This window comes from Hippopotamus amphibius, chromosome 6 (genome assembly GCF_030028045.1).
Source record: "Hippopotamus amphibius kiboko isolate mHipAmp2 chromosome 6, mHipAmp2.hap2, whole genome shotgun sequence".
Taxonomy (NCBI): Eukaryota; Metazoa; Chordata; class Mammalia; order Artiodactyla; family Hippopotamidae; genus Hippopotamus; species Hippopotamus amphibius.
Window position 1 is genome coordinate 118,290,544 of NC_080191.1, and position 26,498 is coordinate 118,317,041.

At 44.1% G+C, this 26,498-nt stretch overlaps 1 protein-coding gene across 2 annotated transcripts; it reads left to right on the plus strand.

Annotated features, from left to right (window-relative positions):
• The first annotated feature begins 671 nt into the window (after positions 1 to 671).
• On the plus strand, positions 672 to 25,360 carry CLDN18 (claudin 18). 2 transcript variants are annotated; one of them, XM_057739789.1, is made up of 5 exons: positions 672 to 891; positions 20,323 to 20,487; positions 21,109 to 21,226; positions 23,242 to 23,352; positions 24,354 to 24,792. In XM_057739789.1, the coding sequence occupies exons 1-5, from the start codon at positions 672 to 674 to the stop codon at positions 24,523 to 24,525; spliced, it is 786 nt and encodes a 261-aa protein (XP_057595772.1). In that variant the 3' UTR covers positions 24,526 to 24,792. The 2 variants fall into 2 exon arrangements, with proteins under 2 accessions (XP_057595772.1, XP_057595770.1); XM_057739787.1 differs by lacking the exon at positions 672 to 891 and adding an exon at positions 10,026 to 10,396 and having other exon boundaries at positions 24,354 to 25,360.
• The last annotated feature ends 1,138 nt before the right edge of the window (positions 25,361 to 26,498 follow it).

The window sequence follows — 26,498 nt, forward strand, 5'->3', positions numbered from 1 at the left end:
ATAGCAATGGTCATTGAGGAGAACTGGCTGTATTTCATCCTGCCTCATAACCTGCCTTACCTAAGTTTTTAACTAAAGCAGCAGCAGTACCTTGCGAGAGCCACACAGATGAAGCCCTTTCATCTCAAGGGTTTTTTTTTAACTGAAGTAGTTGATTAACAGTGTTGTGGTAATTACTGCTGTACAGCAAAGTGATTCAGTTATGTGTGTGTGTCTATTGATATAGATACAGATATGTGTATTGATACAGATATATCGATAAACACATTCCTTTGACATCTCCAAGTATTTTGTGGCTTAACCACTGGGAGCCCTGCCTGGCCAGCCTGCAGGGTCTTGCAGGCAGTGCCTTCTGCTCCTGCTTTACCCTCCTCAAAGGGGAGCCTGGCTAATCGGGAAAGAAACTCCCTCAAAAGGTAAACAGTGAGTAGAGTGTACATATGGTGGAAAACAAATGGCTCTTGGTACCATGTTGTGGAAATTATCTCACTCAGGTAGATAAAGGAGCAGGGCGAGCCCAGGTGGCACTGTTGAGTCCCCTCCTCCTTACATGGCCCGTTCATGACGTGTGTGCCAGCCTCCCTGAGAAAACTCCATCCCTACACTCAGCGCTCTCAGAACTGGACTGTCCTCCTGTCGAGTGGCGGTCTGTGTCAACTCTGCACCCCACCATGTCTGTGACCGCCTGCCAGGGCTTGGGGTTTGTGGTTTCACTGCTTGGGATTGCGGGCATCATTGCTGCCACCTGCATGGACCAGTGGAGCACCCAGGATCTGTACAACAACCCGGTGACTGCTGTATTCAACTACCAAGGGCTGTGGCGCTCCTGCGTCCGAGAGAGCTCTGGGTTCACTGAGTGCCGGGGCTACTTCACCCTGCTGGGGCTGCCAGGTAAGGGCTGGTACCTGGAAGGATGTGGGGGGAGACAGAGGTAGACAGAAGACAGTGGCCTCTGTCTGGGGCACCACAGAGGGACCACTGGGGAGGGAGGAGCGACAGCCCCCACCACCAAGGTAGGAACAGGAGTGCAGGAAACTTAGGGAGAGGAGCTTCCTGGAGCTGGTAGGGCTCCTGTATCCCTAACTGGATGGTACCCAATTCTCCCCAACAGGCACATTTTTAAAATAACTCCTATACAAGTAATAGCATTGAGTCTCAATCACCCACTGGAACAGGACACAGGAGGCCCAGATCATAGCCACTTCCTTCCTTTAGCCCCGAGATCCTCCCTCCCTGAGTAGGGGACTGCAATTCTTCTGAACAGAGTTCCATCTCCAGGCCCCCTTTGCCGCCCCCACCCCCCAGCTTCCAGGGGGCACCTAGACATGGAATAGCAACAGAAAGGGAGCAGAGAATAGGGACAGAGAAAAAGAACTGGGTGCTGCATTTCTCTGGGGGGCAGGGGTGCCAGATGGGGCCCTTCTCTGCATCTCCTGACCTGCCGAAGGTATTGGTCACATGAAACCAGCTTCAGGGCACTCTCTGCACAGAGGACCCTTGTCGAAAATGCGCTCTGCCGTGCGGGGCAAAGGGGCGCGGGCTACGACGCTCAGACAGGCATATTAGCCACACAAGGATTTGTTTGCTTCGCAGATGGGTCATGTTAACTTGAAGAAAACTTCAAGCCTAGAGAGGAGAGAATGTTAAAAGTATCTTTCACTCAGGTGTCAGAGCAAGACAATGAATACACTTGTCGTTTTATTTCTTAGTTCTTTTTTCCTCCCGTAAATATTCATCAAAGTCTGGAGAGAGGCATTGATATAAGGTAGGCACTATAAGGAGGATCAGAAATACAAACTAGGGCTTCTCCAGGAATTTCCCATTTGGCTGCAGGGTCAAGACTTAGACCTGCACAGAAGGTAAGAGGTGAAGAGTCAGTGACACAGTGATTCAGTCTTTCATATATTCCACATTTACGGGGGGGGCGCTCACTACAACCTCAGGATTCTGTGGGCCTGGCACCTCCCGAAATGTGAAGGTACACCCTGTGCTGGGTATGACAAGGTGACAAGGAGGGAGGACAGAGGGCCAGTACTACAGGAGGTGAGAGGAGGATGATCTGCTCAGGAAGAGACCCACTGAGAAGGAAATCCCGCAAGTGACCCTTGAAAAGTAGTTAAGAGTCAGAGGGGCAGCATCACAGGAGGAAAAACAGCATGGGCAAAGGCACGAGGGTGCTTCCACCTGAGTCTTACTTGGGAGAAAAATGAAAGAATGACCTTGGCTGGAGGAGAGGGTTTATATGGAGACGATGATGGAGAGCATTGAATGCCAAGCTAAGAGAGGAAGAGCCTGGGTGGAAATGAGAATGTGAGCTACATTCATGGGGGACCAGCTGCTGATTCAGTGGGGTCTCCCTCCATCAGGGACTGGAGGAAGGCAAACCACTCCCACATCCCTATGTCCCGCTGACCCTTCCTGAGGCCCAGGTCTAATCATCTGCCCTTGGGATTCTCCCTCCCCTCAAATGCAAAATGCCCAGAATCTCTCAGAGGTCTGGGTTTATGGACCTGGGTCCACACAAAGCTAGAGGCCATGAAGGAGAGAGTCAGCCTGAGGATGACCTCACGTGCACAGAGCACCCACGTGACATCTGAGGGGTCACATGTCTTCACAAAGGACAAATGACAATGGCAGACCTGGCACCAGCACTTGAGCCTTGCATTATTTTGTGTAATCGCTACAAGCCACCCTGTGAACTTGGCACTAACATTATCACCCTTTTAGAAACAAGGAAGCTGAGTTGGGATAACTTGCCCAAGGTCACATGCAGATGGAGCCAGGGCTAGACCCTGTCCTGCCTTTACCTAAGCCCCAGCTCACAGCCCTAACAGGGAGCCCCAAGGCTCTCAGACACAAAGCAGATATCGCCAGTGCAAAGGCACCTTCCTAGCCTCACCTCTTGCCTAGGATTGGGGCTGCAGTCTTGGGGGTGTTCTGGACTAGCAACCGCTGTCAGCACCCCCGGTACTTATTTTGCAGGTCAAGAGATTGGAGACTCAGAGGGGCAAAGTGACTTGCCCACACTCACAGAGCTAAACCTGAGCCAGACTGAAACTGCTCTAGGGTCTTCTCTTAGAACTTCTGTGTGTGTTCATATGTGAAGACCCTGTGACTAGGTAGTTCAGAAAAGAATTTTTTAAGAGAATTTTTTAGGAATTCCTTTTAAAAGAAAATAGGAATTCTTGCAGTTTCTCAATGTTGATTTCAATTATACTCATTTTAATGTCACTTTAATATATGCATATACAAGAGGGAGGTAAGTCAGAAAGAGGAAAAGCAAATATTGTTTCTTAATGCCTATTTGTGGAATCTAGAAAAATGGTACAGATGAAGTGTTCTGCGAGGCAGAAACAGAGACACAGATGTAGAGAACAAATGTATGGACACCAAGAGGGGAAGGAAGCAGTGTATGAATTGGGAGATCGGGATTAACATATATACACTAAACATATTAAATAGATAACTAATGAGAACCTGCTGTATAGCACAGGGAACTCCACTTCACTGAACAGTAGAAACTAACACAACATTGTAAAACAACTATACCCCAATTTAAAAAAAGAATAATAACTAAATATATATATATACACATGTATAACAATAGATTTAAGTTCCTAATGCATATAAATCTTATACAAGGACCAAAACTACATTTGCATATGTGATGCAAATACTGCTAAGAAACTAATAAACCCAAACGTCAAAATTCATTTGGTGTTAGGGATATTGTTGGGTTTCATTTGGAGTTTAACATGACAAAGATACAGCCTCAAGTCCGATTTTGTATTTCACCTCTCAATGTATTGACTTCAGTATTATTAATGTAGACTCTCTATTCATGTGGGTTTGTTTTTACAAAATGATATTAATAAATTCGAGGTACTCACATCTTACACTTAGCCACCACCCCATCAGGGAATCATCCTTTCACATCTGTGGTGAAGAGGCATCTGTGATGATGCATTTTGTAGTGAGTGGTCTTGTTCATTTGAGGTGAGGTTGGGCTGTGGTGCTACTGAAATATGGCTCTAAAGCTATTGATCCAATTATTTCTGGAATTGGAGAGGAAAAACTCTCTACTGCGTATTTACCACCACTAATTGTTGCAATCGGGTTACGCAAAGACAGGACAGAGCAATGCTTGCTGGTGATGCTACTGCAGTATTGACCACCAGGGCACAGGTGTCTGAGCTCATGGTGCCAGTGCCACAAGGTGGGGAGGAGCTCCCCTGACTCGGTTTCTATTTGAGCTGGAATGAACCCTTTGTTCATGTAGCAGCTGAAGCTATCACTTCACTGACTCCTGGTATAAACATGATCATAACCCCAGCATAAACCTAAACCATAAGTGGCCAGCCTGAGAATCCGGACCATAGTTGTTTTAACTTCCTTCCCATTGCCATTGAAATGAAAGCATAGAATTTTTAAATTTCCATAGAGGAGCTACATACTTTCAAGAATGCAAACACAGATACTCAGGCTCAGAGGGAAGAAGTCAGGCACAACCAAACCCTCCAAAGAAACCCCAGGCACAGGACTGGCAGTCAACCTTCCTAGGTAAAGTCATTTCATTAGAAGCATAACTGGCAGCCACCCTGCCCTAGGCTGACCCAGCTTTGGACAAGGTCCCCTCTTGGCAGGGACAAGGAAAGAAAAGCAAAGCCTTTGGTCCTCCCACACATGCAGAAGTAATAGGGAAATAAACAGTAACACGAAATTAATTAACTAATTTAAATTTAAAAAATTAAAAAAACCCAGTAACACAGAAATCATGGCACTAGAAAGAAACATTTATTCATTCAACAAACATTTATTGAGCACCTACTATGTCCCAAGCTATGTCTGCCCACAGGGAATATAGATATCAAAAGGCTCACAAATCTAGAGAGAGAGACAGAGGGTCAACAAACCATTGCAATGCAAGGTTTCTCAACCTTGGCCCCACTGACATTTTAGGCTGTGTAATTCTTTTTTGTAGGGTAACTTTCTGTGCATTATAGGATATTTAACAGCATCCCTGGCCTCCATCCACTAGAAGGGAGCAGCAGCATCCTCTCCCTCCTCAGTTGGGACCACAAAGATGTCTGCAGACGTTGTCATATATCCCCTGGGGGCAAAAGCAGCCCCAGCTAAGAATCACAGCAATAAAGCATAGTCAATGCCTTGTATGGTACAGAGTACAGACAAGAGGGGAGGGACTTCCTAAAGGAAATGACAGCTGATTTGATTTACTAACGACAAGCAGGAGTTACCCAGGAAGAAAAAGAGGTAAAGAGTTTTCCAGAAAGAGAGGAACATCACTGGAAAAGACACAATGGCATGAGAGAGTGTAGTGTATGAAGAGAATTAAAATAACTTAGACCTCTTTGTGAGGCAACACACTACAATATGTGTTAAGCACTTAGGAATAATATCGTTAAATATTAGGCAAGAATAAAAATGAAAAAAGAGGTATACTCAGAAAAATCTAAACATCAATTAAATGGAAATATACACCACAGTTTCTTAGATAGGAATATTATAAAGATGTGAATTTGTTCCTAATTAATGTATAATAATAAATAATAGAATTAACTAATTACATAATAATCATAATAAAATGTATTGAGACCTTACTCTGTGCTAGGCATTGGCTCAAGAAATTAGCATATGTTAATTTACATTTTAAATATAATTTGCATGGTTGTATAAATTTACATAAATTACTTTAATTTTCACAACAACCCTATGAGGTAAGCAGTGGTATTACCTCCATGTTATAGATAAGAAAACTGAAGCACAAAAAGGCTATAGAATTTGCCCAACGAAACTGTAGTAGTGAGCGGCAGATGAGAATTCAAACCCAGGTGTATTTTCTCCAGAGCCTAAGCCTGTATGGATAGTATTACAGGAATTCTAATCAAAATGCTAGTGAGACTTTTCCTTTGGGAACCTCACAAAGTGAGGATCTATAAGAAGAAGTAGATGAAATTAACTTTTAAATGTTTTCTAAGAATAATACAAAAGTAGAGAGCTAACCTGGCCAGATATTCAACCACATTCTAAAGCTGTGATAATTAAAAGGGTGCTTTGGCCCAAAGATGGACAGACAGGTCAGTGGAAAAAAGTCTAAAATTAGAAAAACATATATAAATTCAATATAGATAAAGGAGGTTTTACAAAGCATGGGGAAAGGGAAGGTTATTCAACAGTGTTGTAAAAATTATTGATTAGCTTTTCAGAGGGAAAAAAAGAATCGTAGACTATAAACTAAAATAGATTCCAGATTAATTAAATGTAAAGATACATAAAATATTTTTAAATTTTCTAAAATTCAAAAATAATTGTAATATCATCTCTAAATGGGAAGTAAATCCCTAAGCATAGAAAAGAACACTCATTTTACTACATCATTCAACAGATTTTTATTAAGCACCTATTATTAAGTACTGTGAACATATAAATGGAATATGTTGTATTTTTTTCTAGAACCATGAAAAAAACTAAAAAGCAAATAATGTGAAAGAATCTTTTTAGTAATCATAGCAATATATTAAGATCCTTAACAAATAAATAATTCATATAAATTGATAGATAAAATTCTAAAATTCCAGTACATAAATCAGGAAGTACAAACTGACAGCTCAAGAAAAGGGAAAAACAAATGCTCCATAAATATTTGTTTAAAAACATAGTTTCAAACTTATTAGTAATCAAAGTAATGCAAATTAAAACAAGTGAGCATGTATCTCACCAAATTCACAATGTAGGCAAGGGTGAAATGAGGCAAGATGTTTCAAACACTGCCGCTAGGAATAAAATTCATAGAAAAAAAAATCTGCTTCTACATAAGAAAGATTTTTTTAAAACCTCACACCCTTTGACATCTTAATTCCTCTCTTAGGAATCTGTCCTAAAAGAGTAATCAGAAATGCGGGGCAAAGAGTTATATGAAAAATGTTCATCATAACATTGTTTTTCATCCAAAAAAAAAAAAATAAACTAAGGGAGGGGTATAATCTCACTATATAAGAAAAGATGCTGTTTTAGCAAATTGTATCACTTGTATATAATGGGATACTAATATACTCATACTAAATTAAATGTATTAAACACTGTTTACAATGTACTTTAATTGCACATGTATGCAATCAAGTGAAAAGTGCAAAACATTAAATTGTATAATCTCTTAATCATGTAAAAATATATACAAAGAATAGATTACAGAGAAAGTATGCCAGGGAAAGTATTTTGTCTAGGATTTAAAAATGTAAGATTTGTCAAAATTTTCCCTACTTCAAAATTTTCTATTTTGAGCACCAAAATGTGGAGTCAGAAATTAAGAATATAAAGTGTGCTAATATTTTAAAAGAAAAAAAATCAATAGATGTATCAATCATTTGTCTTGCTAATAATATTAATTTTACTCCTACCATAGTCCTAGCTATAATATTTTATATTGCTATTTGACCTCCATTTTGCCTAATTACCATGGATGTGCTATATTAATATTCCTAAAATGAGGTAAAGAGAAGTTAGGGAAAATGTTTTCTCCAATATCAGGAAAATGATATAATCTCCTGGAAATTTATAACCTGAAATGGCACCACCAGAACCATCTTTAAAGCTGAGTATAGGCATGATTCCCCCTAAGAAGTCAGCAAAAAATTTGGCTCCATTTTAAAGGTTATTAAACTAAGTTGTAATAACCCCATTATTGCTAAACAAAATCATAGCATGAATTATCATTATCTACTACTATCATCAAACTATGAACTGTCGTTATCATTAGAGATATATTTAATATATTTTAATAAAGCCTATTGCCCTGAACAGGGAAGCCCGATATTCCCCTGTGGACTCCCATTCACTCTTTGGCAGTGACAGCTAAAGCAGTGGTCCACTCATTTTGGAGCACAGAAAACTCACCAGGAAGTGAAAAATCCCATCTTCCACACGTTTTAAAACATGTTAATACTTATTTCATATTTTTAAAAGAATTCCTCTCTCCTCATTTAGTATTCTGCCTAGGTAGAGGGAGCTTTAGTTTATCCTTTAAAATTAAGTTTTCCTTCCTCCAAAAACATAAAGTCACTGTCACCATTCCAAACAAGAAAGAAAGCTTGATTCATTATTACCTGAATAACCTTTTTCTTTTCTGTCTTGAAATTTTGCATAAAAACATTTGCATAGGGGAGTGGGAGGGGAAATTGCCATGAATCAGAATAGATAACCATAATAAATTTTTCTTTTTAATGTTTCCATTTTCAATCTACTGTTTCAGTGGTATTGTAGTCAATGTTGGGGGAGGAGATAGACAAATGTCATAAAATGAACAACTGGAAACCAAACTCTTACAGATCTCTTTGTGAATAAAAAGCCTGCCTCTTGGTTGAAATAAGAGTAAAATGAGCTCTGTCCACAGAAACAGTGGCAGAATCGTTCCTGAATTACTCCCACATTTTCCAATCAAATCTGTCAATCCCTGTCCACCAGCAGAGACCAGAGCCACTTTTTCTAGCTGCCCCCTGCCCACCTTCTAGACTTGGCCTTGCAGCTCAGTTCAGGGAATACAGAGCCACGACTTCACCTAAGGCATATAACTCTCGCTTGTTCTCTTCTTTTGGGTTTTCTGACTCATTCTTTCTCTACGAACACTGATCACAGATACTAAAGTAAGGTGTGCAGTTGAGGGGAGAGTTGCCTCCATTCAAATCAGAGGGGAGACCTTGCATATTTGCTTTCTGTGTTTGCTGGGAATAAAGTCGTGGGAGTGGTGGCTGGGTGCACCCAAGATAACATTGAAATGTCCAGATGCACAGGCCTGTTTCCGGGAGAACCTGTACAGGCTAGAGATTGGGATATGGGTGTGTGTGGGTACGTATCAGGGCTGTGACATCCAGATTTGGGGAAAGTCTCATTAAAATGTGTCTGACTGCAGAGGCCAGACACACACCACCCACAGGAAGTAGCAGGTCCATCAATTGTCTAAGATAATCCTAAAATCAAATTATGTAGACAAAATGCAATGGCCGATCTCTGGCCAAGTCTCTCTTTTGTGTGATTATATAATTCCTGATATTTTGACCAACTGTAGTGAAAACTTTTTTGCAAAATGTGGATGACAGTGTGTGAGACCTGAAAGGGCTCTGAAGTGCTGTAGTTTAATCTGTCCATGTGTTACAGATGAAAAAACTGTGACCCACAGAGGTTGAGCCATTTGCTCCAAATCACCCAGCACACAGAGTGTTAGGGACAGATGCTAGGCCTCTCAGTAATCAGATCAGGGTCTCTGGCCCAGCCGACCCTGTTCCCTCCTCCTGGCTTTTGTGGAACTTCCCGGTCTGCCTGCCACATGGTCTTTACGGGGTTCTTGCAGCAGGAGCGAAAGGGTGGTATGGCGGTCAACACGATGCCCTGCCTCTTCCCATCCCAGTTCCAATACCACGGACCAAGGGCTTATCTCTAGGATTTGGTTTCCTGTTCTCAAAGGTGGAGACAGCTCTGCCTGCCCCCTCCACTCCATATGGAAACAGAGAAAGAGCCCCAGATTGGAAGCTGAAACGGGAGCTTCACTTTGTCATCATTAAAGCAGCTGTGATTCAAGGCACTTGGGCAAGTTTCTTCACCTATTTGTACCTCGCTTGTCTCACCACTTCCCCACAAAAAAATATGGGTTAGGAATAATAATACCTGCCCTACCCATTTCTGTAAGATCAAAATGGAAAGCCGTCAGCGAAACGAGGTCTACGAGTTGCGAGGAGAAAATGTGAGCGTCTGGTGCAGGACAGAGATTCCTGGGGCCATTTTTTTTAAGTGAGGGCAATCGAAGTGGTTTCCCGTGATCAGCAGAGGCTCAAGGAAGGACTTGTGGAGAGGTCTCCACTGTGCTTCTTCCCCAGATGGTGGCGGGCTCGGGGCAGAGCCCGAACCGGGACGGGGCGGGCGTCCACTGAGACCGCCACGCCCTCACACCCGCTGGGCCTGCGCGGCTCAGCGGGACAAGTGCCTCTTGGGCTGCTTCCCTAACAAATGAAAAAATAATGCCCTTGAACCATGAGTGAAACTGAGCTATCTAAGGAAAACACTGTGAGCAAACATCGAGGGTTGAGGGAAACCATCTGATCAGAGCAGCTCCCCGGGAGCACGGCAGGACGAAGTTGGCAGCCGGGCGGGAGAGCGGGGACCCAGGCCATGTCCACCACCAGATGCCAAGTGGCGGGCTTCCTGCTGTCCTTGCTGGGCCTGGTCGGCTGCATCGCCGCCACGGAGATGGACATGTGGAGCGTCCAGGACCTGTACGACAAGCCGGTCGCCGCCGTGTTCCAGTACGAAGGGCTCTGGCGCGGCTGCGTGCAGCAGAGCTCGGGTTTCACCGAGTGCCGGCCCTACTTCACCATCCTAGGCCTGCCAGGTAGGCGTGGGCACAGGTGAGGCCGTGCAGGGGCTGCTCCTCTCACCGCAGCCAGGAGAGACCTCGGAGATCGGAGCAGGGCCTGACCCTCACAGAGCGAGCTCCGGATCGGAGGTGTGAATAAGAGGAGAAGTGGGCCCTGTGTCAAGGAGGGCTATAGTCATAGGGGAGAACATCAGAGATTTGATACTCAGGTCAAAGGAATTGCTGGTAAGGAACAGGTCATGAAAAGAATGGGTCTGTCCTGACGACAGGCAGGTGATACTAGACGGGACAGTTTCTCAAGGGAAAAGGTAATGGTGTGCATATATGTGCATGTGACTTGCTCCTGTCCCTCATACATGGGAGTAGGTAGGATGGTGAATATTTTCTTGCTGAAAAAGTTTATTGGGAGCTAATATTTCATTTTCTTTTCTTTAAAATATGTATTTATTTACTGGCTGCTTTGGGTCTTTGTTGCTTCACATGGACTTTTCTCTAGCTATGGCCAGTGGGGGTGTCGCGCGAGGGCTTCAGTAGTTGTGGGCTCAATAGTTGTGACTCGCAGGCTCTGTAGTTGTGGTGCACAGGCCTAGTTGCTCTGTGGCATGTGGGATCTTCCTGGACCAGGAATCAAACCTGTGTCCCTTGCATTGGCAGGTGGATTCTTAACCACTGTGCCACCAGGGAAGTCCCTCATTTTCAATTCAATTCAATTTTTCTTTGAAAAGTTGGAATCTCTGTAGGTGCCAGAAAGTATATATTGCCATAAAATTATAAATATCCTTTCTCTGCATTTGTGTTGAGGAGTTCTAGTATGTGATCCTAAAAAACAATGCATGCCAGAATATAATTCTAGAATTATAATTATATTATAGTAATTATATATAAATATAATTATAATTATAAAAGAAATATAATTATAAATGTGACATCTTTTCACCCCTGAAGGTGAAATAAGTAAAATCCCTGTTTCTAATGCAAATACTTATTTCAAATAAGCATCACAGGAACTTTGCATTCTAGATATTATGGGAGCCCTACTTGCATTAATCCTTTTTTAAAGCAAAAAGAAATAAAAGGTCATGCTAATCAGTGGCTCCAAAGGAGTGGCCCAGATGTGAGTTCGGTGAGGAAAGGAAAACAGTGCTGGGTTTTGCCTCTCTGAAACACATACCAGTGGACAGGTAGATGGGAATAAATTTGCACGAAACTGTTAAGAGCCTGTGAAGCCACTGAAATTGAATTGTGAAAAGCAATTCAACTAATTCATCTCCATTTGCAGGAAGAAATAGAAGGTGGGTGGCAGAGTAGAAGAACTGGGGTATTGACTTCAGTTTTAGAAGCCACTTGTGTTGCAGGACAGACGGATCCCTGACTGAGACCCTTAGAGAAGCGAGGGAGGTAGAACCTGGCCAGAGGGAAGGAGGCTTCAGAGGAGGGATGATGCTGTAGTGTGAGGGCAAAGGTCAGAAGGGAAGAGATGCAAGACTGTGGATTGTTGAGTTGCTAGCTAGCTGACGCATGTTCTTGAGCATGACAAAGGGCCTTGGTAAGAGACACCTGAAGGAGAGGAGCCAGGAGAAATGCCTGGAGGTAGAAATGGAAGGTTGCAGAGAGTTTAATTTTGACCTAGAACTCAGAAGGGAGCATCACCCTCTTGCAGAGAACTAAGCCTTCAAGTGCTGTAAAGGCATGAGGCAGATACCATTATAATGCTCTAAGCATCATCGTCATCACTGCCAATTATTCAACTCTTCCTAAGTAGAGGCTCTTTTCTTGCAAACATCTCACTTAACTTTTCATTCATCTGATAAAAATGTATCACATTTAGTGGGAACTGACAGCCGTAGATAGAATAACTTAATTCCATTCTAGCTGTGCTATGTAACCTACAGAGAGATGAATGAGGTAAATGGTGGTGGTAGCAAGACTGTTTACCTGTATGTTACCAGTGCTGTGTAATTTATAGCCCAAGATTCTCTCCACTGGATTCTAAACAGCCAATGTAGCATCTAACTCTCCAAAGACAGTGCCCAGAAATAAAAACAGCTGTGGTTTATTGGACTGCTCATAAACTCTCCAGTTTAATCTTCACGACAAGGAAATACATATTAGCTTTATTTTTTGCAAAAGTGGAAACTGAGGCTCAAAGAGGGAGGCAAGGTAACATGCCCAAGCTCCCATGCATAGGGGATGGCAGAAGCAGGGTATGAACACACAGCTGAAAGACTTCCAAGTCATGTCTTTTCTCCTACCCATGCTCATTCCAGCTAGAAGGGGCTTCCTTATGGTTGAAGAGATTGGTCTGGGCTTGAGCGCAATAAGAGGAGAGGGTACCTCAGCGGCACCTTGACCCATTTATAGCAATATCATTAACAATGCACAATTAAGAATTCTAAGTTTAAAGAGTAGATGACTTGTGTGTCATTCCCACTTCCCCTGCCTGGAGATGGTGGGACGAAAAAGCAAAGGGCAGTCAGTGAGCAGGGTGGAGAAGAGGCAAAGGCCTGGCAAACTCAGGTCTCTGGCCTCCACAATGGTATCATAGTCAAGTAATGTTTTTTCTAACATGTCTGCAAATATTTGGGCAGAATTTGGTGCAGTGGCAGGGCCCTGTGGTGAGGGGGATCAAGCGCACAGCTTGGCCACCTACATCTCTTGACCTCGCTTCCCCCAGGTGTGCAGTGCCTCACAGGAAGGGGTTTGTGTGAAAGTGCTGCTCTGAGACCCGTTTACAAGGTCTGGCTCTTGGTGTCATTGAATCATTACTGTCATGTCTACACCACCCAAAGCTCTCACTTAGGACATTTGCTCTTCCAGGTTTTTTTCTTCTCCAAAATCAAACACCTTTTATGAATATAAATATCCAAAGAAAAGATTATTTAGGGTCCTTTTTTCTCCTTTCCATCCCCAGTTCCACCTGTGTTCTGAACATTTCACTGGTTCTCAGCCCCTTTGCAGACACTGAGGGTCTTGATTTTTTTCACACAACTGGCTTCATTTCCCCCTTACCACTTCAAATATGAAAAAACAACAGCCACTAGAGAGCTAGGGAGTTTCCCATTTACACACACGGTAATGAGGTTGTTTTTGGTTTTGTTTTGTTTTTACAAACTTTTTTTTTCACATCTTTATTAGAGTATAATTGCTTTACAATGTTGTGTGTTTCTGCTGTACAACAAAGTGAATCAGCTATATGTATACATACATCCCCTCCCTTTTGAACCTCCCTCACACCCTCCCTATCCCACCCCTCTAGGTCATCGCAAAGTATCAAATTGATCTCCCTGTGCTCTACAGCAGCTTCCCACTAGTCATGGCAATGGGGGGATTTTAAGGAAACCACATTTAATGCAGAGAACAATTCCACAAAATCTAAAATCCATAAGGGAAAAATATATATACATCCTTTCTAAAGCAGCTGCCTTGTTTATGTCTCCTTACTATTTGCTGAATGTTTCCCATAAAGTCTAATGTTCATAATTCTGTGAAACCAGCTCATCTTTCCCCAATGTCAGTCAGGTGGAAGAAACTGGCCCTAAAATGTAGAGTGTGTAAAGTTGAAATGAAATCTGGGGGAACCTCTTGGTTTTTGATCAAGCTGCTTTCCTTTTCTTCAAAAAACAAACATGTTTTAGCACAAATATACCTGTTTAAATATGTGGACAAGCATCTAAATGTGTACACACTATCTACATCTGAAGGAGATCCCTCAGAGAACTGAGAACACATCTACAGAGCTTGAGAGAACCTATCCCTTACGTATAAAAGGCTGTTGCTCCGATTTCTCAATGATCAAAGGTATGTAGACCCAGGAATCAGGATGCCTCCGCAGCTTGTGGTTGTGAAGGTTGTTGCTTTGATAGCAAGGACAGCCACCCACAAAGCATCATGGCTTAGTATAGACCAGTGAGTGGTGGGGCATCATTTCTTGGTGGCAACACACATGGTCAGAGTTATGTAGTTGGAGCCCACCTTAGAGTTGTAAAGGAAGGGCAACAGGACAGGAGCTGCCTACACGGCCTCCCCCATCAGCCCGCTCATTGCCCTCCAGATCCTGAGCCCATTTTTCCTGATCCTCCTCCCTACCTTGGTCCAGGCCTTTCTCTTCCTCCTCTTCTCAAGTCTTCTTCCACTCCTGCGTGTCACACTCTCTCACACATGGCTTTTTCAAATCCTCAACCACATTTTATCATTATGTGAGAGGATTCAGGTTTGTACACAGTTAGTACAAACCAAAGCCATGTGGGGTTGGAGAGAGACAACCTTTTTCCTAATTGTTTTTTGTTAATTTTTATACAATTTTTAATGGTTACTTTCCATTTGCTGTTATTACCAAATGCTGGTTATAGCCCCTGTGTTGTACAGTACATCCCTGTAGCCTATATTATACCCCATAGTTTTGGGTTTTGGTTTTGTTTTTTCTTATAAATTTTATTTATTTATTTACTTATTGGCTGTGTTGGGTCTTCGCTGTGGTGTGCAAGCTTCTCAGTGCTGTGGCTTGTCTCATTGCAGAGCACGGGCTCCAGGCGCGCGGGCCTCAGCAGTTGTGGCTCGCAGGCTCTAGAGCGTAGGCTCAGTAGGTGTGGCGCACGGGCTTCGTTGCTCCGTGGCACGTGGGATCTTCCTGGACCAGGGATCGAACCCGTGTCCCCTGCATTGGCAGGCGGATTCTTAACCACTGCGCTACCAGAGAAGCCCCACCCAATAGTTTTTATCTCCTACTCCCCCAGCCCTACACTGCAGCCCATTCTCCCCCCCACCCCATCCCCCGGTAACGACTAGTCTGTTCTCTGTGGAAAGATTACTTTTTAGGGAAGGGGAAGAAACGAATCTTGCTGAGCCTGGCTTCGTTCTGTGCTGAGGCCAAGAAGCATCTGATCCTTACAACATTTCTTTGCAAGAAATATCTCTATCCCACGCCAGGGGTGAGGAGACTTGACTTCTGTGAGGTTAAAAGACTATTGACAAATATACACCACCGTGTGTAAAATAGATAGCTAGTGGGAACCTGCTGTATAGCACAGGGAGCTCAGCTCGGTGCTCTGTGGTGACCTGGATGGGAGGGATGGGGGTGGGTGGTGGAAGGAAGGTCCAAGAGGGAGGGGATATATGTATACATATAGTTGATTCACTTCATTGTACAGCAGAAACTGACACAATATTGTAAAGCAACTATACCCCAACTATTTTTTAAAAAAGGAAAAAAAGACATGCCTAATGACACTTACCTGGTATCATGAAGTCTGCAGGATTTCATGAGATACACAGGACCTCCATATCAGGTCCCTGGGAGCTCTGGAGAATCGAGGCCCACCCCCGCCTTGTTCCGAAGAGCCTTTCCTCTGAGGTCTGGCCTCAGAATTCCCTCCTCTGGGACCCCCTCCTTTGGACTCCTCCACCAGCCCTTCCTGCCTCCAATCTGAGACCAAGCTGTGCCTGAAGATATGGGTCCTCTCCCCTCCCCCACCCCAACAAAGGCCCCAGGTCCAGTCTTTGGCATCTGGTAACTTGCTGTCTCATCAGCCCCACCACCACCCTCCAGCCAGTTCAGTCACATCAGCCACTGGGAACTCTTTCCTCTCAGCTCTCCATTCTGAGCACCTCGTCCTAAGCCCTCTTGAGGGCTGTTTTGCCAGATTATTCCCTGCAATTTTATGTCATTGAACAATTAAATGAAAATCCCTAGGGATCAGGGCAAAACATTAATATTTCTTTAGAAGTTTCCCCAAGAGATGCTAAGGTACAGTCAGGATTGGGAACCACACCCAAACCACACCCTGCTTTTCCTGTCAGTTCACAGCTACTTTGGGGGAACAAGATGTATTGCAACAGGGAGGGAACAATGAGTTCCCATTTTTCTGTTTGCTTCTGTCAGCCCTGAAGCCTGCCCACCCTTAAGGTCTGATAATGCATTTTGTTCATTGGAAAGAATGCTGTAGTCACACCTTTGGCCAGGGAATCAGTCTATAGAGCCCATTGACTCACCTGTTAGCTGATAAGCCCGTGCCTCTTGCTCAGAATATCAAATAAGAGACAGAGTGGCTAAAAGACAAACCTATCTCCTTTGGCAGCAGTTCCTCTGGTTACCTATCTGTGAATAAGGTGGTAGAATCTTCCAGATAGAAAGGAAGTTCAGGTCACCACCATACATCTCCATGGTCATTACTAAACACAGAAGAGTTCTAGCAATGAATAGTGAAGAACATTTCCCCTCACTTCCTGGCAGCTGCCTCCATCACAGCCCACCCTCAGAAGAACCCCCCCAAGGGGTCTGAAAAGCAGGAAAGAGCTTGGTTCATCCACCCAGGTCCAGAGTTGTGGCTCTGGCAGTGGCCCCACAAGATATAAGACAGTGTTGTGTCTTTGTCCAACCACAGGCTAAGAGAAAGTGGTAAGCTAACTCTAACCCTAGCAGGAGCTTCTAAAATATAAAAAAGAGCTCAGGGTCAGGGTGGACCCCTTCTTCAAAGCAGGTACCAGTGCTCGTCAGAAATCCAGAGATCAAGACAGCAGGAAAGAAATGAGGTCTTGTCATGCAAACCTGACCCAGCAGAGGCAAGAGGGCACCTGAGACTCTGGGGCAAATGCTGACCAAGACAGGCTGTCTAGGGCTGCAGTACCCACGGGCTCCTGTGGCACACACAGCAGCAGCTGCTCTCCACATCAGGCAAGCCCAGTGCTTTTACCTCCCACCAGCCAGCATCGCCTTCTCTTCTAGTCCAACAATGTTAGGGAAGACCACATACCTCAGCCACAGCCACAGCACATATGTGAGATGTTTTCAGGAACAAACAGTAGAACCACTCAACTGAAAGAGATTCAATGACCCCATCCTTTCCAACAGTCCAGGATAAGTATAATTTTCATAGACTGAGGAAGACACATTCTTTATCCTATTTGGTTACTATTGTTTGCTTGCTTGCTTGCTTGCTTGCTTGCTTGCTTGCTTGCTTGCTTGCTTGCTTGCTTGGTTGATTGGTTGGTCAGTTGGTTGGTTGCTTGGTTAGTTAGTTGATTGGGTTTTTGTTGTTTTAACCAGATGCCTTGTCAGGTGCCTCGCAAAAGGGATAAAAGATTTTGTTCTCTGAATGACTTAAGGCTTAAAATATCAGAACAAGAGCAGTTTTTAAAACCTCTAACAGCTTCCTGAGTAGATTTGAAGTTCATAAAGGGTCCATGGGGACAAGACAGAAGGAAAGTCAAAGTCTCTTCTTCCTCTCATATGTCCAGTTTTCTGGTAGCAACATACAAAAACAGAAGAGCCCTGAGGATATTTCCCGAACTCTGGGCTGCCCCACATATGTCCTCTTCATAGCTGTCCTGAACCACAGCCTCAGAGTTTAATTGTGTGTGTGAAAGAGAACTAGAACCACACCATGAGCAACTGTCAAAAAGTGGTTCTATGATGATTTCTTAGCCAGGGTACTCCCAAGGGGAAAAGAAACTTGAGGTTCGGGATTTCCAGTGAAAATATAATCTTCCCAGGTTGTAAACTGCTTGAAGACAGAGGTTGTTTCTCATGAAACTTTATTCCTCCTACAGCATCTGGCAAAGGGTTTTGTAGAGAATTTGAGCTTAAAAATACTTGATTAGTGAATGATAGAATTCATGGCTGAGCGTATGAATCTGTTAACATTTGGCTGTGCGGGTATACCCATATGTGCTGGGTGAACACACAAAGGTGTAAATAAATACACAAGCAGATGACACATGCTTGCATTTGTTAATGAGGGAATGGATGGGGTGTTTGTGTGGAGCCAACAAAGCCATTGGGCAAGGCTTTGGAAAACAGAGGTGACATGCCAGAGCCCTCTTATATTAAGGAGTGGATCCAAAGGCCACTCTTACACCCTCATGCGTTCTTTTCACCTTACTGGGGTCACCATGGCTCTAGCATCAGAAAGCTGCAAGCCCAAGATGCCAGTGTTCATCAGGTCTCCTGGGAATGAATGGTCAGGTCCTGGAGGATTGATCCACACCATAAGCCAACACATTTATCCCGAGACTATAGTTGTTAATAGGATCAAGACTGATGATGGATGTGTATAGAAATCTCTTCCCAGCAGGGGAGCAAAGTTAAAATCCAAAGTTTCTTTAGGGAGAAGAGAATCAGGATCAAGTGAATGGAGGTCAATGGCATAGAACCAGAGAAGCTGGTTCCCATCATCTTGCTACCTGGTGAGAAAGTTGCCAGGGCCTCCATTCCTCAGACACGACAGAAGCCTCTTTAACAAATCCTGCATGATCCACCTCTCCTGTTTTCAGTATCTTTCATTGATTGCCAGTTCTTCCATCATGACAAGTTGCTTTATGATACACACCTTAGAGTGAATAAGCAGGCAGCTCCCCTGTTGTTGGCCATATTTGAGATGGAAATCTTCCTGAAGAGATTGGAGAGAATTCCTGCCAGGGCTCCCTTGTCTTGAGAGTCACATTTATAAATAATCTCCTGGGACAGGTAATTCCCTGAGATGACTTTTGGAGAATATTCCTTTATACATTCTTAGCATCCATTTCAGAGGATGACATTTTATAGCCGAGTCTCCAAGTTTGAAGGATGCATTCTTTTAGGAGCTTACAGATCCCTGGACCTTGCTGGCAGCCAGAACTCTGCCTGTTTCTCCAGGATAAAGTATCTCAGAGCAGTGCACTGTGATGGGGAAATAACCATTTTGAAACAGTTCCAGGTTTGACCCCCAGCTCTGCTTTTCCTTTGATATGTGTCTTTGGGCAGGTTATTTAACCTCTGAGTCTCAAGTTCTTCAATTATAAAGTAGAGATAATAATATTACCTACATTGCAGGGGTTTTTTTGTATGGATTCAATTTTTTAACGTCTGAAAAGTCCCTAATAGCTTTCAATTAAAACTAGCAGTTGGCTGTGACAACTAGGATAGGACAGAGCTCTCTGCTTTGCTTCACATGATTCTTCAGTTCTGTCCTACCAGAACTACCCACACTAGTGGCCTTTCCCTCTGGAAGACACAAGAACTCACTCATCTTCCTCTTATAAAATCCATAATGCTTGTAGTGGACATGGTTAATGACTGTCTCTCCCCACTTTAGCATAAGCTCCATGAAGGCAGAGACCACATCCAACCTGTTAATTACTATCATCCCCATGCCTAGTCATGGGGGTTCAGTGAAAAAACTGTTGGGATGAGTCACTACACTTTAAGGACGCACTAGAAATGGCTTTGGAAACATGTGGAGGGGAGGTCACTGCAGGCGAGTCCGAGCAGGACATAGTTTCCATTCATTCCTGGAAAGGGAACTGCTGATAAACTGCGTTTGTCCTGAAAAGGTCTGAGATTGATATCATAGCCTTTTTATAGAGACCCAAACCTACCGCTCACCATGACCTCAGTAGTCCTTTTGGGAAGAGGCAACAATATAGTGCCCTTGGCATACTACCTAGTGACCTTACTTAATTATAGGCTGTAAATAAATACTGAGTTTTCTGAAAGTGGACACAATCCTGTGAAGCACTGAGCCCCTATGGAAAGACTAGAGAAGAGAGATGTTTGGGTTAGAAGTGAAAGCAACACGGTTTTACTATAAGCTCTCTCACTAATTTTTAATGTCACCTTAGTCAAGCCACTTCACCTTCTTGGACCCCACGTGATGAAGCTTTAAAATGAGGATATGAAATAGCGAAATTCCCTTGGCCCTCCCAGCTCCCGCAGTTCATAATTTTCTCATTCTGTAGACATCTGCGTGGATGTCTTTCATCAATCAGGGGAGTGTAAGTAATGGTCTGGCATTTTTCACAATTTCGTATCCCCTGACGATGGTAAGGTTCACAGTTTATGGACTTGCTGCCTCTCAGAAGTGTGGTGCTGGTTGACTGTGGTTGTTTTGCTGTATTCAACCGGAGCCTGATCAGTCACGATGAGGTGGTCTTACTTGTGTGCTTGCGTCTTGCCCCTCGTCCCGCAGCCATGCTGCAGGCAGTGCGAGCCCTGATGATTGTGGGCATCGTCCTGAGTGTCATCGGCCTCCTGGTGGCCATCTTCGCCCTCAAGTGCATCCGCATTAGCAACATGGATGACTCCGCCAAAGCCAAAATGACCCTCACCTCCGGCATCATGTTCATCATCTCAGGTAAACAAGGAGCCCAGGGTTCCCTCTCTCCAATGTGCGTTTGGGAATGTCAAAGCAAAATCCTTCTGGCAGAGGAAACACAGCTTCTCGTACTGAGCATGGTTGGAATGTGGATCAGAGCTCTACAGACTGGGATTCCAGATCTGAGATTAAGGCTCAATTACACTCTACAGAATTATAGTGAGTGCTAAGGTCCCTCTTAGCTGCCACCCTCGCCTCATTATAAGAGATTCTCAACTCTAAGGTAGTCATGTGACTCAATCCCTAAAGACATTATTTTGGTGAGACTTTAGAAAGTGATTTTAAGAAAGAGCCCTTGACATCGCCAAAGGACCAGCCCTAAAATATTTGTACTATTGACCTCTGGTCCCAAGATGGAAAATCTCTTTCTGTGCACATACAAATCCTTCCACAACTAGAGAGAGAAGAGAGTGTAGGCACCTAGCACGGGGTCTAAGTCATAGTGGGAATTCAATAATCGATCCTTAGATTGACTATTCTGTTATAGGAATGGAATATTCTGCAGCCTGCTCATCTGAATTCATTTAAGCATTCGTTGCTTCACAAACAATGCAATCAGTTTAAAGTTGCCTCAGGAGTTTTCTTGTCCTTTGCCTACAGGTCTCTGTGCAATCGCTGGAGTGTCTGTGTTTGCCAACATGCTGGTTACTAACTTCTGGATGTCCACAGCTGGCATGTACACCAGCATGGGAGGGATGGTGCAGACTGTTCAGACCAGGTAACCTAATCTAAGTCTCAGTATTCCATGGTGAACATTGCTGTAAAAATCGGATTAAACACATAGGCCTGATGTGATTATCAGCACCTGAAACAGCAAAAATTTATCAGAGGCAACCATGCCATGTCATAAATCAACAATGATCTGTAAATTCATAAACTTCATTTCGGTGAAATATCCTTGGTGATATGACTTGAGGCTGATCTGACATTTGCATTGAAATACAGCGACAGTTCACAGTATTTATCTAACACTCTTAACACAGGCCCCATTGTGGTAGCAATGAAACAGGCACTGTTAACCCAAGCATGTAAATGAGCATCACCCCACATCTCCAGTCCATGACAGGAACCCAGCTAGGAAGAGGGAAGAGCTGGAATAGAAATGAGTGAGGTGCTGTATAGGTGAGAAGAGTAATGTTTCTTCTTTGTACGGCTGCTCTTTCTCTCATTCATTCATTCATTCATTCATTCCACAAATGTATGGAACACCTGCTGTGGGCCAGGAACTGTTCTGAGTTCTAGGGATAACGACGAGGTCCTCGTTCTCACGGAGGTCACCATCTAGCGGAGGGAGATGAAACTTCACTATCATTTGGTGTCAGAAGCAGAGTAGAACTTTTCAAAGATGCAGGAGCAATTCCAATACCTGTATTCATTTAGCCACATCAAAGGGATTCAGCAAATTCCCGAAGTAGAAAGATCTTGTTCTGGGAGAGCAATGTAAGTATTATACCTAAGTGACCCATCATCTCTGGAGTGGATACACTTGGTATTTCTCCAGCAATACCATCACGGGAGACAGATGAGTGTGAGCAAGTGATAAATCCATTACTCTCTGGCTCCCTGGAATTCCACTCACCATCCATGTTCCTGCTTTGTTCTGAGAATAGGAAAGATGTGATCCCTATAAGCTGCCCTCATCCTCCCTTATGGTCCTCCCACGGTCTCTTGACTACAAGCGTATCGTAGGAGCATGCTGATCAACTCACCCTGGTTTTCCTGAGACTTTCCCAGTTTTAGCACTGATAGTCCCAGATCCTGGGAAACGTCTCTGTCACAGGCAAATCAGGATGGTTGGTCACCCTACTTAGAAGAGCTGCCCTCCTTGACCACAGTATCTGGGTACCTAGTGTCACTGTCTCTGCCCAGAGGAGTTACTCACCCAGCTGGTACCCAGCGCTAATACCCACCATCACTCTCTTACACCATCTCCTTAGAACCTTCCCGTGACCCTTGGGCAGGCAACTTCAGAGATTCTGTTCTCAGACAATCCTGTTTTGATGCAATTGAGTCCCATTGGAGGCAACCCTCCAAGGGGAAGGGCACCAGCCTTGGAGTCAGACCACCACAGGTTAGAATTCAGTGTCGGCTGGAACAGAAGCACCAAGAGGGTGGAGTCTGTGCCTGTTTTGTTCACCTCTCTGTCCCAGTGCCAGACACATAGTAAGAGCTCAATAAATACTTGCTGAACAAATGAGTAAAGAAATGAATGAAAGAATGAATGGTCTCTTCACATTACTTCTTTCTCAAGATCATGCTCCTACCGGCCTGGATGGTTACCAGGGTTACTTGAGTCAGAGAAGATAAAAGCTTCTTGGTCCACAGTAAGAACTTAAGAAACCAAAATTCCTTCTGAAATAACTTGAGGCTGATCTCATATCTCTCAAACTTCTTTTACCAAACCTTCAAGACACTTCCCTTTGCCAATAGGGAGAGAGGGGGATTTCCTGAGCTATTTCTTTGAAATTAGAGGCTTACAATTAATTCTATGCCTAAGTGATACTAGGGGCCTAAGAATCCCACAGCTGTTTTGCTGAGTAGCTTCAGTCCCAATTGTGTTCTCCAGGGTGCCTGATTCAGTCGACTGTGACTCAAAGGACTGTGTTCAGGAGCAGGCTGGGATAGGGGTGGAATCCAAAAGCGGGGACAGAGAGGACAGGCATGGCCAGGATCACTGGGTAGAGCCTGGGGAGTTGAGTCAACCACATTCACAGCCACCATCTCCCCACCCAGGTATACCTTTGGTGCAGCTCTCTTCGTGGGCTGGGTTGCTGGAGGCCTCACGCTCATTGGGGGTGTGCTGATGTGCATCGCTTGCCGGGGCCTGGCGCCCGAGGAAACCACGTGAGTCTCCCCATCTCAATGCAATCAGATGTTTGATCCGAGTCCATCTTAATGTATCATTTACAGCCAGAACGATCAGTGTAGGTATATAGAAGAACTCTAGCAACAAAAGGATCATGAACCTTCTCTTTTATGGGGAAACCTAAAGAATGGAAAAGGAATGTTTCAGCCTGGACAGATTTAGAAGTGATGCTATTGAAGGGGAAAAAAGCAAAACAAAAAAAAACAGCCCTCTACGTTTCTGCCGACTCCAGTATTCTGTAACTCAGTGGTTCTCAGCTGGGAGCAATTTTACCCACCCCACCCCCCACCCCCAGCTACCCCCACTCTGGTCCCCAAGAGATATTTGGAAAGATTCTGAAGACTCTGGGGTGGAAGAGTTGGGTGATCCTGGAACCTGGTGGGTGGAGGCCAGGAATGCTGCTAAACATTCTGCACGGGACAGGCCCCTGCGACAAAGAAGTATCCGTTCCAACACGCTAGTAGCACTGCTGCTGAGAATGCCTGTTGTCCCTCTGTAACTGGGCCTGGGGTTGGGAGCCCTGCATCCCAGTCTGGTTCCCCTGCTCACCAGCCCAATGACCTCTAGCCAGTCATTTGCCCTCTCTGAGCCTCCTGTTACCTTGTTCACATACTGAGCAGATTAAGGGAGATGGGTTGCATGTAAATACCTCCTCGCTCACAAATTCTACAATCCTTTGGCATAACCACATTCCCCTGGACATTGTTTGTGGTTCAGCTTCATCTTAATTGATGAACAGAGGGAACTCACTAGTCACTAACCCCCAGCTCTAACACAAAGCAAGAAATTCTGCTCCACTGCAGAGGCTGAAAAGCCAGTGTCCCAAAGCCCAGGGAAGCAGCTATCTCAGTTTGCCCAGGATTAAGGGTTTCCTGGGACACTGTTTTCAGTGCTAAAAGTCAGACATCCCAGGGAAAGTGGGTAGTGTTTCCTCCTACCAAATATATCTATGGTCATAGAATGTTTCTTTTTCTTTCAGCTACAAAGCTGTCTCTTATCATGCCTCGGGCCACAATGTCGCCTACAGGCCTGGAGGCTTCAAAGCCAGCACTGGTTTTGAGTCCAACACCAAAAACAAGAAGATGTATGATGGGGGTGCCCGCACAGAGGATGAGGGACAATCTCATCCTTCCAAGTATGACTACGTGTAGCCCTCCAAAACACCTCAGCAGGGGCAGAAGAAACCCCCCCAACTAGAGCTCACCCAAAAACAAGGAAATTTTACCTTGATTTCCCATTGCTTTTGACTCACAGTTGGAAGTTAGAAAGCCTTGGTTTCACCTGCGGTGAGGCCAGATGGTCGTGGCCACATGTCTCTGTCTCTAAATGTTCCATCACAAAACAGCTGAGTTATCAGATGCGCATTAGAGGCTACAGCCTGCATTTTCCAGTCCTCTTATTTCTTTTCTTTAACATAACCTTTGAAATCTGATGATAGAATGTGGTTTGAATTCCTATAAATCACTCAGCTAATTTAGGCAAACTCTCCCTCCTCCTTCTAGCCAATAGCCCGTTGATGATCTATTTCCCAACTCATCCCCCAGAGCAATTCTGAAAGGAAAAAAAGAGAGTCAGTCAAAAGACATCATTTTCTGCTATTCGATTTTTGCCTCCTCCCCCCACCCCCACTGCCCCACCACCCTAACTTGGCTACTAATAAACACTAATTGAAGAAGCGATGGTAGGGGAAAACTATTTATCATATCTGCAGCTCATTATCTGAGTTTTCTTACACTGTGATCTTGAACATAACTTGGACCACAGTGATTTCATTTTAAAGAAACCAACCTCTTCCTCTTCTGCTAACACCTGCTGATTCTAGCTGGACTCCCCAAGGCAGATCCTCTTTCTGTCCCAGGCCAGAAACTGTCCCTAGAGTAATGAGAAAAGGATTTTTTCTTTCTTTTTTTTTTTTTTTTTTTTTTGGTAATCTAAATATATTTGGTATTCTAAATATAGTTAGAATAAATAATATATTAGTGAAATGATATACTGTCTCTGTGAATGAGCCTCACCCCTGCACATGAATAGAAGAAAATGAAAAAATAATTGCTTTGATGTTGTCTATATTGTACTTTGTAAAATCACATTTAAGTCTGAATTTCATGACATGCTTACTGATCCTATTTCTTTCCCTTTGAGGTCTCCTGGACTCTGATTATAGACGATTGAATCAGTGTGAGCCATGTAAAAACCAAATAATGGACCACAGCAGGTCCTAGGAAGTGTGTTGAAACTGGTTCTTCTTTAAAAAAGTGAAGAGCCTGAATGTCATGTTTCCACGTGACAGGTGTCCACACTTACATGGCTGCAGGCCATTGAGAGTTGAGGGTCCACTTGCTTGGCACTGTGGTCAGCTTTGTGACCCTGAGAGCTGTTGCCTTCCCTGTAGTCACCTTGAGTGGTAGGACCGGAGAACTCTCTGCAGCCACACACCTTCCCTGTGTTTGCATCTTTGCTGCCGAAAGCCTAACCTCCTTCTTCCAGGCCAGCAGAATCCCGTCCCAGCACCAGAGCCAGAATAGGCCCCCTGGGGAACAGAGGTAGGGGCAGTCTCTCAAAACTATCCAGTCAGGGGGCAGCAATGCACTGAGGGAATCTGACCATTGGGTTATTATTTGGGGGAAGAAAGTCCTCACGCCAATAGTGCATATGACAGCCGCCTCCAAGGAGACAGGTGAATATTCATAGGGGTCTTCAGGCAGGAAAGACTATGTGGGGGGTGGAGGAGGGGTGGTAAGACCAGATTAGACAGAAAGGAATTGTGTTCACCAAGAATCCAAACAGGAAACCCAGAGACCCTTCTCACTGAGATAGCAATGGTTTTAAGCCAAATCAGATAAGCACTCATGAAACATTGTCTAAAATGGGATAAAGGATGAACAGATAAAATCAGGATGGACCTGGAGATTATCATACTAAGTGAAGCAAGTCAGACAGAGAAAGACAAATATCATATGATATCACTTATATGCAGAATCTTAAAAAAAAAATGATACAAACGAACTTATTTACCAAACAGAAACAGATTCACAAACTTAGAGAATGAATTTATGGTTACTGGAGGGGAAGGGTTGGGGGAAGGGATAGATTGAGAATTTGGGATTGACACGTACACGGTGCT

Coding starts and splice junctions, on each gene's coding strand:
- CLDN18 (XM_057739789.1), top strand. CDS start 672: ATGTCTGTGACCGCCTGCCAGGGCTTGGGGTTTGTGGTTTCACTGCTT. Junction 20,488..21,108: donor CATCATGTTCATCATCTCAG/GTAAACAAGGAG, acceptor CTTTGCCTACAG/GTCTCTGTGCAATCGCTGGA. Junction 23,353..24,353: donor CTGGCGCCCGAGGAAACCAC/GTGAGTCTCCCC, acceptor TTTTTCTTTCAG/CTACAAAGCTGTCTCTTATC.